This window comes from Bufo gargarizans, chromosome 3 (assembly GCF_014858855.1).
Source record: "Bufo gargarizans isolate SCDJY-AF-19 chromosome 3, ASM1485885v1, whole genome shotgun sequence".
Taxonomy (NCBI): domain Eukaryota; kingdom Metazoa; phylum Chordata; class Amphibia; order Anura; family Bufonidae; genus Bufo; species Bufo gargarizans.
In genome coordinates this window covers 471,422,032-471,434,725 of record NC_058082.1, presented here as the reverse complement: position 1 = coordinate 471,434,725, position 12,694 = coordinate 471,422,032, and the positions used below count along the sequence as shown (strand labels likewise).

The 12,694-nt window shown below is 45.5% G+C and overlaps 1 protein-coding gene across 3 annotated transcripts in view; it reads right to left on the bottom strand.

The window, feature by feature from the left end:
- Positions 1–5,849: 5,849 nt before the first annotated feature.
- Positions 5,850–12,694, bottom strand: part of MOSPD2 (motile sperm domain containing 2) — a 164,301-nt gene continuing 157,456 nt past the window's right edge. For 2 of the 3 annotated variants that reach the window (XM_044283710.1, XM_044283708.1), the window contains exon 15: positions 5,850–7,231. In XM_044283710.1, coding sequence (XP_044139645.1) covers positions 7,085–7,231 — 147 coding nt within the window. In that variant the 3' untranslated portion in view covers positions 5,850–7,084. The remainder of the gene's footprint in view (positions 7,232–12,694) is intronic. The other variant, XM_044283711.1, reaches the window with a different exon arrangement.

Here is a 12,694-nt window from a genome sequence, read left to right as displayed (position 1 = left end):
ATAGCCAAGTGCTATACTTGACCATCTCTGGAATTCCCATAGAAATGAATGGAGCGGCCGCACGCATGCCCGATTGTTCATTGCAGGAGGGAAAGGGCCCCCCATTGTTGTGATTAGTAGGAGTCGCAGCGGTAGGACCCTCACCGATCTAATAGTTATGCCTTATCCTGTGGGTAGGGGTTAACTTACTGTAACCGGAATACCCCTTTACTTCCCTGGAGCTGAGCTGCAATACGAGACACACCTGAAGGACAGTAGTGGCGCTGTTTCTGAAAGTAGGTAGCAATGTATTTCTAATGCTGGATATCCAATAATCTATGGTAAGGTGGAAAAACTATGGACAATTGACTTGACTATAAAAAGAGTATACAAAAGGGTCACTGCTTTACAAATGTACTAACTGATTAGTAGAAAATTATTAAATCAGAATTATGGCACATCTGGAGCTTCACCTTTTAAAGTTACTTTCCAGTTCACATATAATCTACCTCAGAAGTGGTGTAACCTTGCAAATGCATTGCATAAGTTATCCTACTCTGCAATTACAATTCTGCAATTAGAGGGGTTACCCAGGCTCTAAGTACTGAGTACAGCACATGGATGTTGTGTGTGCTGTCCGCAACCGTGCGTCTGTTTTGCGGACAAGAATCTGCCTTTATATTTATATATATATATATATATATATATATATATATATATATATATAATACAACAGATGATGCAGCAGCACAGTCAGACGTTGTGCGCTGGGTGCAATGTTCCTCAGAGAGGCTGGCTAGTCCTCCAACATATATATTCACCAAATGAAGAGGCAGCACTTCCAGTCATGGGTGATAGGGTGACGACCCCAAACTTTATTCCCAGCAACGTTTCGGCCTTCTCTCTGAGGCCTTTGTCAAGCTTGACAAAGGCCTCAGAGAGAAGGCCGAAACGTTGCTGGGAATAAAGTTTGGGGTCGTCACCCTATCACCCATGACTGGAAGTGCTGCCTCTTCATTTGGTGAAATATATATATATATATATATATTTTTTTTTTACAGTGGGTCCTGCGAAAATCTTGCGGAAACCAAAATGGATATTGTCGTGTGCAGGAGGCCTTACACCGTAGATGGAGCCGTTTGCTTCCGGCTACACAGACTGTGTTTTGTGCAGCACTGGCAGCTGCTAAGAAACAGCTTATCGGAGGAGGTCCTACGTGTCGGACCCCACCTGATCTGATATTGATGACCTACCCTAAGGATCGCTCATCCATAACTGGAGCTTAGACACCACCTTAAACATATGCTTTATTCTAAAAGTACAAATAAAATTCTCCATAAAACGCCCACTAAAAACTTAGAAACAATACAGACTAGACTTAATACCGATACATTTTGGAATCTCTTTTTCCAAACTATTATTTTGAAATCTTGGACCGTGAGTTTTTTTTTCAAGGTTTTCCAGCAATGGGCTGGACTCCGGTATGCCAACACTGTGTGGCCAGTGATGGTCCCACCAGCGATCATCAGAAAGAGGAGGCAATGGTTTTTCTGCAGTGACATCTATATGTGTGTGCTAGGTGAAGACAGAGGCTTAGGGGTAGACACAGGGCATTCGCAGACCACTGACATGGGTTAGTACTGGCATTATTGAGTCTTACATTTTTGTTGTAGGGTTAGGTGATTGCAGTAGGCACTTTATTATACTCTATGTACCCAGTGGAGACCATGGCTATTACATTATGTATGATGTTATAATGGTATTTACTGCAGCAGTCCATTCACGTGAAAGGGCTGAGCTGCAGTATTGGACGCCTGTCATTGTGCTCAGTACTGTAGGTGCCCCTTCGCTCATCGGTGGGGGTTGGACCTCTACAATTGCACATTGACATTGTGACATAACATTAGGAATTGTCTTGCACAGGTTGTGCAGTACAGACTTTCACAGTAATAAAACACTGATTTATAATGCTTTTAATAAATATTCATTGATGATTTCTAACTAAGAACAGAAAATAAAAATGAAGTGAACCACGAATGAGTGGTAGGGGTCTGAAGCAGACGGATTTTGCCATTCTCTTATGGTCCATAGCAATAAAGCAAGCCATTCACAATACTGCAAGGGTTAAATAAATTCACATTTAACGCTACTCTGTACATAACAAAGTAATCTGGTCATTCAGCTTATGATGCGCAGCGAGCGATCATCGACAGCTACGGGATAATACTCGCAGTGCCTGACATCTATAATTTCATTACATACGCTAATTAAGCCCATTGTGTGCCTTAGGCCCCCTGCACACGAACGTGTGCACCCCTTTTTCGTGCTGCAAATGCACGAATACAGTCTGTGGGGCAGCCGCAGCAGATTGCGGACCCATTCGCTTTAATGGGTCCGCGATCCAGCCGTTCCGCAAAAAGATAGAACATGTGAATGGGTTCCGTAGTGCTTCCGAAGGGTTCCGTTCCGTGCTTCCGTTCTGCACCTCCGGATTGGCGGACACATTCAAGTGAATGGGTTCGCATCTGTGATGCGGAATGCCCACGGAACAACACCCGTGTATTGCGGATCTGCAATACGGCAACGGGAAGCACACGTTTGTGTGCAGGGGGCCTTAAAGGGTCACAAAACGATTCCTAGAATGAGGAGAGAGAAGTGTGCATATATCGCACTCTCCTCGCTGTACGAGACAGGCTCCGTAGAAGTCTATGGGCCTATCTCAATTCAGTCCTCAGCAGCGAGGAGAGAAGCAAGACATGCGAGTGCTTCTCTCCCCTTGTTCTAGGGATCAGGCCACCAGCGATCTAAACTTGTGATGCGTCTCGATGACATATCAAAAGTTTTTTGAAAAGTTAGTGACTGAGAAATCCGTCCCCCCCCCCCCCCCAAAAAAAAAAAAATCTATAGAAAATACTCAAAGCGCCCTAAAACCGTTTCCTTGGGCACACTGAGGAAGTCAACCCCCTAAATAACATGTAAAAAAATGTATTTGATCTAGATTCCCCAGCAAGATGAAATTGTCTTTACAGCTCAGACATAAGCCCACCCATGATCACCTTTCTACAGCTATCATACTAAATCATTTTATAAGTACATTACTTATCTTGTACAGATCCTAGGTTACAGCCTGTACTGTAGTTCAGAGCTGCATTCATAATTCAGCAGATTGGTGGCTGGCGGTGGCTCCGGTGACCTGCATTCTGGGCAGTGTAGACTTTATTCCACACAATTTCATATATAAACTATACAATGATCTTATGAAGAAGAATGTAGCTCTCCCCACGGCTTTACTGGAGCTTAGCTGTAAGAGATCCGTCCGATGACAAGCTTTCTACTAGCAGAACTGGGATGGCAGCTCTGGCTGCACATGGTTTCTCAGAATCACTGCAAAAAATGTAATTCAAAGCACTTACAGATTGCTGCTATATAAACACAAAACTAGTACAAAGGTGAACCCTTTATGCAAAATGTAATCATCAGTAGTCACAAGGCATTCTTGGCACTGGGGTCTGCTTTCACAACTGATAAAACGCAAAGGACCCAGGGTGATAGCAGACGTCTGTATGAACCTGCAGGTTACATGGGAGGCAAGAGAATTGGATCAGTTTCTGACATGTAAGAGACAAAGATATAGGGACCTAGGAAAATTAGGCCAAATGCTTTATAAGATACCTGTTCCCAGCAAATCTGTCACCTTCCTAAAAGGGCAATTAAAGGGGTTGTCTGACTTCTTCTTCATAATAAATGCTAATACAAGCCACTTACTAATGTATTGTGATTGTCCACATTCCTTCCTTTGATGGCTGGATTAATTTTTCCATCACTTTATACACTGCTCGTTTCCATGGTTATGACCACCCTGCAATCCATAAGAGGTGGTCAAGCTTGCACACTAGTCTATGTCCGATGTCATAGTCCCGGCTACCAAAGAAGCCAACGCTTTCTCATATACTGTGGAAGCACGGCCACCACTGATGGATTGCAAGGTGGTCGTAACCATGTAAATGAGCAGTGTATAATGTGATGGAAAAATGAATCGAGCCAGCAAAAGAGGCAATATGGACAATCACTGTACTGGGGCAGTGATTGGCTGCAAAGGTCAATGTTGGTGACGTCACCACTGCACCTAGATAAAATGAACAAGGCTGGTAGACACGGAGCAGTGGCGTGGGGTCCGTCAGGCAAGTACTTGTTCTTTATTTCAGGCAGATCCTGGGGGTTTACCTCAGTAATACATGAACAGTACTGCTTGCGCTGTATCTGGATAGCTAATTTTTATAATGATACTCTGCCCCCAACCGTAAATGGCCAATGGAATACATTGAGAGGTCCTCTCCATTATCAGTGCTAGCACAAAAATTGTGTCAATGCATTTCAGAGGAGGGGTGGGGGTCAGCATAAAAAGTCAAGCGGTACTGCACTTAAGGCCTCATGCACACGAACGTACTTTCTTTCCGTTTCCGTTCTGGATTTTTTTGCAGGCTGTATGCGGAACCATTCATTTGAATGGGTCCGCAAAAAAAAAAAAAAAAAAAAAAGGAAGGTGCATTCCGTTTTCGCATTTCCGTTCCATAAAAAAAAAATAGAACATGTCCTATTATTGTCCGCATTACAGACAAGGATAAAACTGTTCTATTAGGGGCCAGATGTTCCGTTCCGCAAAATATGGAATGCACACGGACGTTATCTGTATTTTTTGCGGACTGCAAAATACATACGGTCGTGTGCATGAGGCCTAACTGTGTTTGAGGGAGATGACAAATTCCCTTTAAGAGTAGCTCCATCCTGCCCAAGTGCTTAAAGGGGTTGTCCAGGAATTAAAAAAAATGAAAATACTTAAATATATTCACAAATACCTTTCATTACTTAGAATGGCTTGTTTTGTCTAGGGAGCAATCATTAGGAGAAATAAAATGGCTGCCGTCCTATCAATACACAGAACACCTGTCCTAATCACACAGGAGGACAAGTTACTTCACCACAATGAGCCATAGTGCTGCCTCATCCTCCTCTCTGCTCTGCTTGTCAGGGATTATGATCCTGAATACAGGTGAATCTCTGAGGGAATGGAGATGATGAGGAGATATGAGAGGAGGGTGAGGTGTGGCTAATGAGCAGCAGCACTTGTTTACAGTCTCCATTACCACAGCACCACATTACCACAGCCTGTCCTGTCCGTCCTCTCTGTACTTCATGTCTCCTCATGAACTAAATTCCCCAGAGATTCAGCTAAAGTTCTTATAATCTGTATTCAGGACCATAATCCCTGACAAGCAGAGAGGAGGATGAGGCAGCTCTTTACCTCAGTGTTGTAAAGTAACATGTGTTATCAGGACAGGTTTTGTGTGAACTGATGGGACAGCAGCCATTTTGTTTCACCCTATGATTGCTCCCCAGACAAAACGAGCCATTATAAATAATGAAAGGTATTTGGCAATATATTTATAATAAAGTAATATTTAAGTATTTTTATTTTCTTAATTCCCAGAGAACCCTTTTAAGCAACAATTCTCCAAAACCCTACTTAAAACGTTCTGCACGTAGAAATAATCAAGACACAACACAAATTGAGTTTTTCCCCCGTTCAAGGTCCTCTCTTCAACTCTATATTATTACCTGGCATGTTGGTTCAGTTATGGAGATCCAATACCAGGGCATTCCAGTGCTGTCCCAGCATGCCTTAGGCCTCTTGCACACAAACTTATGGCTTTTTCAGTATTTTGCAGTCTGCAAAAAATGGATCCGCAAAAAATACGGATGACGTCCGTGTGCATTCTGTTCTTTGCGGAACGGAACAGCTGGCCACTGATAGAACAGTACTTTCCTTTTCCGTAATGCGGACAATAATAGGACATGTTTTTTCTATGATCGGAATAGGAATGGAAGGCATATGGAGTATCTTCAGTTTTTTTTGCGGATCTATTGAAATAAATGGGTCCGTACACAGAACGCAAAAAAAACGGAACGTAAACGTGTGCAAGAGGCCTTACAGCGATACTGGGAGCAGGCCTTCGAGTACTGTTTCTCCACACTCCCTGTACTATATGTGTATGGCATCTCCAAGCCTGACTGACCACACGGTGCCTCTAGAACAGGGATGCCCAACCTGCAGCCCTCCAGCTTTTGCATACTTATAACTCCAAGCATGCTTGGACAGCCTACAGCTATCAGGGCATGTTAGGGAGTAATTTTGCAACCGCTGGAGGGCTGTATGTTGGTGATCCCTGCTCTAGAACAATTATGCCATTATTGGGGTAGGCCACCGGACAACAAAATGTATATATCTATATCTCTCTTAAGTACAAAGCAGCATGAAGGCCTTTGCCTTTCTGCGGAATCAGATCCCAGATGCCACTAGTGCACACTCTGCTTAAACAAGCATGCAAGTGCCCTCTATAGGGAGCTGGAAATAAGCTGCTGCAAGACACCGCTCTCGAGTACAAAGGTACAAGAATGTTGAAAACCAACAAGCCCGAACCTTCATACCCCCCCGACATCTGCCGTTGTGGGAGACCTGGGACACCCCCATACACATTAGATGGTTGGCTGGTTTTGGCAGGTTCATGAACATTAATGTGTATGGTCGGATTTAGTTATCTTCCACTTATTGATAAACTCCAGACTGCTACAGGAGGATTCCGAAATTCTTGAGTACAAAAGATCACACAGCTCAAGTTCTTGGGCAGAGGGCTTCTGGCAATTGGTGAGAGGGAGAAGCTAAAGAGTAAGCAGGATAAAGGAAAGGAAAAAATAGGGAGAGAGAATCACATACAGAAGATGCCACGTGTCAACCTTGGCTTCAGTCCACTACTCTAGCTGATGAGAAGGTAATAAGCTACTTCTATACAATGAAGGATATCGATGATTCCTACTAGAAGCACCAATATAACCTGAGAATCGGGACACAGATGTATTGGAAGTGCTCTCCATCCCACCGTCCTTCTCTCCGCGCTCTTGGTAAGTGTTAGTCATTTCGTAGTTTAGATCTGTTATATGCCGAACACTAAAGGCAGCTTTGGTTCTGTCAGAAGAGACCTCTTGCAGGAATAGCATATTAAATAATTATGTGGCAGACAAAATCACATATTGTCCCGGGCTAAATGAATTATCTGCTCGTATCCTTCAGCATGTATACGACGGCCAAGACGATGGCAACTAAAACGGATAATAAGAGTGCTATTAAGTGCTGGTACCAGACGCAGTGTCCAATCTGTTCTTCCAGTTTTCGGTTCGTTTCTAGAAGTTGATTTATCTGGAGGAAGAAGAACACAGAAGAGATGATCCATTAGTGACTGATTGTGCACATGGGGCAAGGAGAATGAGGACACGGAGAAAATTAATATCACACAAAAGCAAAGAGAAAAAAACACAATCGAGTTCACGACCAGTGCTGGCTAATAAGTGTACAACAATTTTCAGTTTTAGTTAATTTGCCAAATATCAGCTGAATGTGCTAAAAAGGATCTGTCACCTCTCCTGACGTCTGTTTTAGTAACTACATGCATTCCCCATGTAATAGCAATTCTGGAGCATCTATTCTTATGACTATCATACTCCATTCCTTTATTATCAGTGCTCCAGACTAAAAAAAATACCTAGTAGCCATTGGCTCCTGAACTGAAAAATTTAGGAGCCAAATCAAATTTTTAGTCGCCAAATCGAAACCGAATCAAAATTTTGGTATCGTGACAACGCTACGCCGATCAGAGGTTGTTTTGATACCAAAATTTTGATTCGCTTTCGTCACTATAAAAAACGAGATTTTTGTATAACTTACCAGTAAAATCTCTTTCTCGCTCTTCCTTGGGGGACACAGGAACTCTTGGGGACACAGGAACTCTTGGGTATAGCTTATCTCCATAGGAGGCGTGACACTAAGTAAAAGACTGTTAAGCCCCTCCTCCAGCAGCTATACCCTCAGCCTGGAGAGAGAGACTTCCAGTTATGTGCCCAAGTAGTGCAAGACAAAGGCAAGGAGTAACCAAACCAATACCAACAAGCCAGAAAAAAAACACCCGAAGGCCAACAAAAAAACAATGGGCGGGCGCTGTGTCCCCCAAGGAAGAGCGAGAAAGAGATTTTACTGGTAAGTTATACAAAAATCTCGTTTTCTCGCCCAATTCCTTGGGGGACACAGGAACTCTTGGGACGTTCAAAAGCAGTCCACAAACAGGGAGGGACCACAATCAAAAGCGAACCAGGCACCGTAAACATTAAGGCACCGCCGCCTGCAAAACCAAGCGGCCCAAAGCAGCATCCGCCGAGGCATAAGTGTTCACCCTGTAAAACTTGGTGAACGTGTGCAAAGAAGACCAGATGGCCGCCTTGCACAGTTGTTCAGCCGAGGCACGATTACGCTGAGCCCAGGAAGCCCCGACCGCTCTGGTAGAATGAGCGGTAACACCAAAGGGCGGATCCCTGCCCCGAGCACGGTAAGCCTCAACGATAGCCATCTTGAGAAAGCGGGCAACAACCACCTTAGACGCCGCCAGCCCCCTGCGCGGACCCTCCGGAATCACAAACAGAGAATCCGTACGCCGAAAGGGTCTGGTCACATCCAGGTAGATCCTGAGAGCCCGAACAACATCCAGACGGTGAAGCTCCCGCTCCCGGGGATGCGACGGGGCCGGACACAGAGAAGGAAGGACAATATCCTCATTCAGGTGAAAGGCGGACACCACCTTCGGAAGAAATTCCGGAACAGGACGGAGAACCACCTTGTCCTGGTGAAAAACCAAGAAGGGCTCCACGCAAGAAAGAGCCGCCAACTCAGACACACGCCGAAGAGACGTGATAGCGACGAGAAAGAAAACTTTGCAAGACAACAAGCGAGGGGAAACCCTGCGCAGAGGCTCGAAAGGGGAAGATTGGAGAGCCGCCAACACAATGTTGAGATCCCAAGCAGGAACAGGAGGGCGATAGGGGGGAGCACAGTGAGCAACCCCCTGAAGAAAGGTCTTAACCGGACCGAGCGGAGCCAGCGGACGCTGAAAAAGGACCGAAAGAGCCGAAATCTGACCCTTCAGGGTACTGAGACCCAAGCCCAGAACCAGACCAGATTGCAAAAAGGACAAAACCGTAGGAAGGGAAAACCTCAGAGGGGGAGTCCCCAAGGCCTCACAGAAAGCCAAATAGGCCCGCCAGGTATGATAATAAATCCTGGCCGAGGCCGGTTTTCGTGCACGAATCATGGTACGGACCACGTCAGCCGAAAACCCCCGCCGCGTCAGGACCGCGGTTTCAATAGCCACGCCGTCAAACGTAGCGACCCTAAATGCTGGTGGAAGATCGGCCCCTGAGAGAGGAGGTCTTCTCTGAGAGGCAGAGGCAAGGGAGCGTCTGCCAGAAGCAACATAAGGTCGGCGTACCACGGACGACGCGGCCAGTCCGGGGCGATTAGGATTGCTGGCGTGCCCTCCGCCGCAATCTTCCGAAGGACCCGCGGAAGAAGAGGCAGGGGCGGAAACACGTAGAGGAGCGAAAACTCCGTCCAGGGGAGGACGAGCGCGTCCGCGCCGTAAGCGTCCGGATCTTTGGCCCTGGCCACGTAGATGGGAAGTTTGTAGTTGAATCTGGAGGCCATGAGATCCACGTCCGGACGACCCCAACGGAGACAAAGAAACTCGAAGACGTCGGGGTGCAGAGACCACTCCCCCGGGTCGATCGTCGTCCGACTGAGGAAATCCGCCGCCCAATTGTCCACCCCCGGAATGTAAATGGCCGAAAGGGCCGGAACATGAACCTCCGCCCAGCGAAGGATCAGAGACACCTCCCTCATCGCCGCCGCGCTGCGAGTGCCCCCCTGGTGATTTATGTACGCCACAGCCGTGGCATTGTCCGACTGGACCCGAACAGGGCGACCCTGCAGCAACGAAGTCCAGTGTCGGAGCGAGAAAAGAATGGCTCTCAGCTCCAGAACGGAGACCAAGTGCCCTGGACGGACCGGGGAGGAAACACTCCCCCCCAACCCCGCAGACTGGCATCGGTGGTAATCACCAGCCAAGACATTGGCAGGAAAGACTTCCCCTGAAGAGGGGTCCGCAGCCACCAGAGGAGAGAGGAACGAACCTGGGGGGAAAGGGGAAAATGCCGATCCAGACTCTCCTGGGACTTGTCCCAAGCGGACAGAATGGCCGTCTGAAAGGTGCGGGAGTGGTACTGCGCGTAAGGAATCGCCTCGAAGCAGGACACCATCTGACCCAGGACCCGCATGCTGAATCAAAAAATTAAAAACTCTAAATCTTCACAAGACAACTCTGCAGTGCAGAGAGTGTCTTGCCTCCTTGACACTAAGCAAAAAAACTGGAAGTCTCTCTCTCCAGGCTGAGGGTATAGCTGCTGGAGGAGGGGCTTAACAGTCTTTTACTTAGTGTCACGCCTCCTATGGAGATAAGCTATACCCAAGAGTTCCTGTGTCCCCAAGAGTTCCTGTGTCCCCCAAGGAATTGGGCGAGAAAAGTATTGCGATACTCAATACCGCGCAAAAAAAAAAAAAAAAGAAAAAAAAAAGCTGCGTGCATTTCGCATTTTAGAACAGTCCTATCCTATTTTTTGGGGGGACAAGGTGACAAAAAAAATGGCAAATGCTCACTGCATAGGAGATATTTTTTAATAATTTAATAAATAATAATTTAATTTTGGACAGCGCTGTGTAATATGTTTATTTATTTATTGTTTATATATTTTATATGTAAAATTGGGAAAGGGGGGATTAAACTTAATATTTTAGGGTACTTTCACACTAGCGTTATTCTTTTCCGGCATAGAGTTCCGTCCTAGGGGCTCTATAACAGAAAAGAACTGATCAGGTATATCCCCATGCATTCTGAATGGAGAGCAATCCGTTCAGGATGCATCAGGATGTCTTCATTTCAGTCATTTTGACTGATCAGGCAAAAGATAAAACCGCAGCATGCTACAGTTTTATCTCCGGCGAAAACAAACGGAAGACTTGCCTGAATGCCGGATCCAGCATTTTTCCCCATAGGAATGTATTAGTGCCGGATCTGGCATTCAAAATACCGTATTGCACCCGCACTAAATCTGGACCCATTCACTTCTATGGGGCTGTGCACATGAGCGGTGATTTTCACACATCACTTGTGCGTTGCGTGAAAATCGCAGCATGCTCTATGTTGTGCGTTTTTCACGCAACGCAGGCCCCATAGAAGTTAATGGGGCTGCGTGAAAATTGCAAGCATCCGCAAGCGATTTTCACGCATGGTTGCTAGGATGAAAGTCTATTCGCTGTATTATTTTCCCTTATAACGTGGTTATAAGGGAAAATAATAGCATTCTTTAATACAGAATGCATAGTAGAAGGTCAATATAATAAACATTGGTGGCGCAGTGCTCCCCCCAACACCCCAGTATAATAAACATTGGTGGCGCAGTGCGCCCCCCCAATATAATAAACATTGGTGGCGCAGTGCGCCCCCCCCAACACCCCAGTATAATAAACATTGGTGGCGCAGTGCGCCCCCCCAATATAATAAACATTGTTGGCGCAGTGCGCCCTCCCCCAATATAATAAACATTGGTGGCGCAGTGCACCCCCCAACACCCCAGTATAATAAACATTGGTGGCACAGTGTTCCCCCCGCAATATAATAAACATTGGTGGCGCGGTGGGCAGTGCCAATGAGGGTTAAAAAATAAAAAAATAATTTACTCACCTCCTCCAATTGATCGTCTCCTGTTCTTTCTTCAGGACCTGTCAAAGGACTTGTGGTGACATCACTGTGCTCATCACATGATCCATCACCATGGTAATGGACCATGTGATGAGCTCAGTGACGTCACCACAGGTCCTGAAGAAAGAACAGGAGACCGGCAGCTACGCGAGTCTTTATTCTTGTCTTTATTGGAATATATGTATAAAGCTGGATTTATACATATATTCCAATAAAGACAAGTGAACAGAAGATTCCAGAAGCGATCCAGGCTCGATACTCGAGTATTTTTATTATATTATACTTGTAACCTTTTTAAACGGATTTTACTAATTTGTTGCAACTCATTCGCCTCATTCTACTACACTTTGACGTGCATGACACTACATACAGCGGTCTCTTAGGCACTTGAGACCCAGAGTAGTGTACTTATGCCCATCCCTTTCTAAAGTGTTCCTATCATTCTCTCTCTCTCTCTCTATAGATATATATATATACACACACACACATTTTTGTATATATCTATATATATTTTATTATATTATTTTTTTTATTGTATATGAAACCCACACTACACAAATACATTCGCCCACTAAACTACCACTATTGGCGCTCAACACGGGTTTTCAGAAACAGGCGAGACTGAGGTGTCATTAACACCCTCCAGCCCCCCTAGTTCGGTATACCCCCATGAATTGGGAGCTACCATTCCCCCCAATAAGATGTGTATCCATACTTTCAATGTGGGACTGGGGTTCCTGGGGCACACCATCAATAGAGTTTATTGGGTGTTGGATCAAAGAAATAAACTCTAATGGGTAACTCAATGTTTTTTTTTCTCCTGGATCTTTGGGGCCCACTATGGCATCAGAGCCTGGGCCCACCGGAGGATCCTCTGGTACTCTTTACAGAGGAATGGCACAATACAGATTTGTAAAGATGCTCCAGAATGGTTATTTTATGGGTTATTCAAGTACTTAGTAAATTAGACGACATGTCAGGAGGGGCGACAGGTGCCCTTTAGGGTAGATCTCAGTTTATAC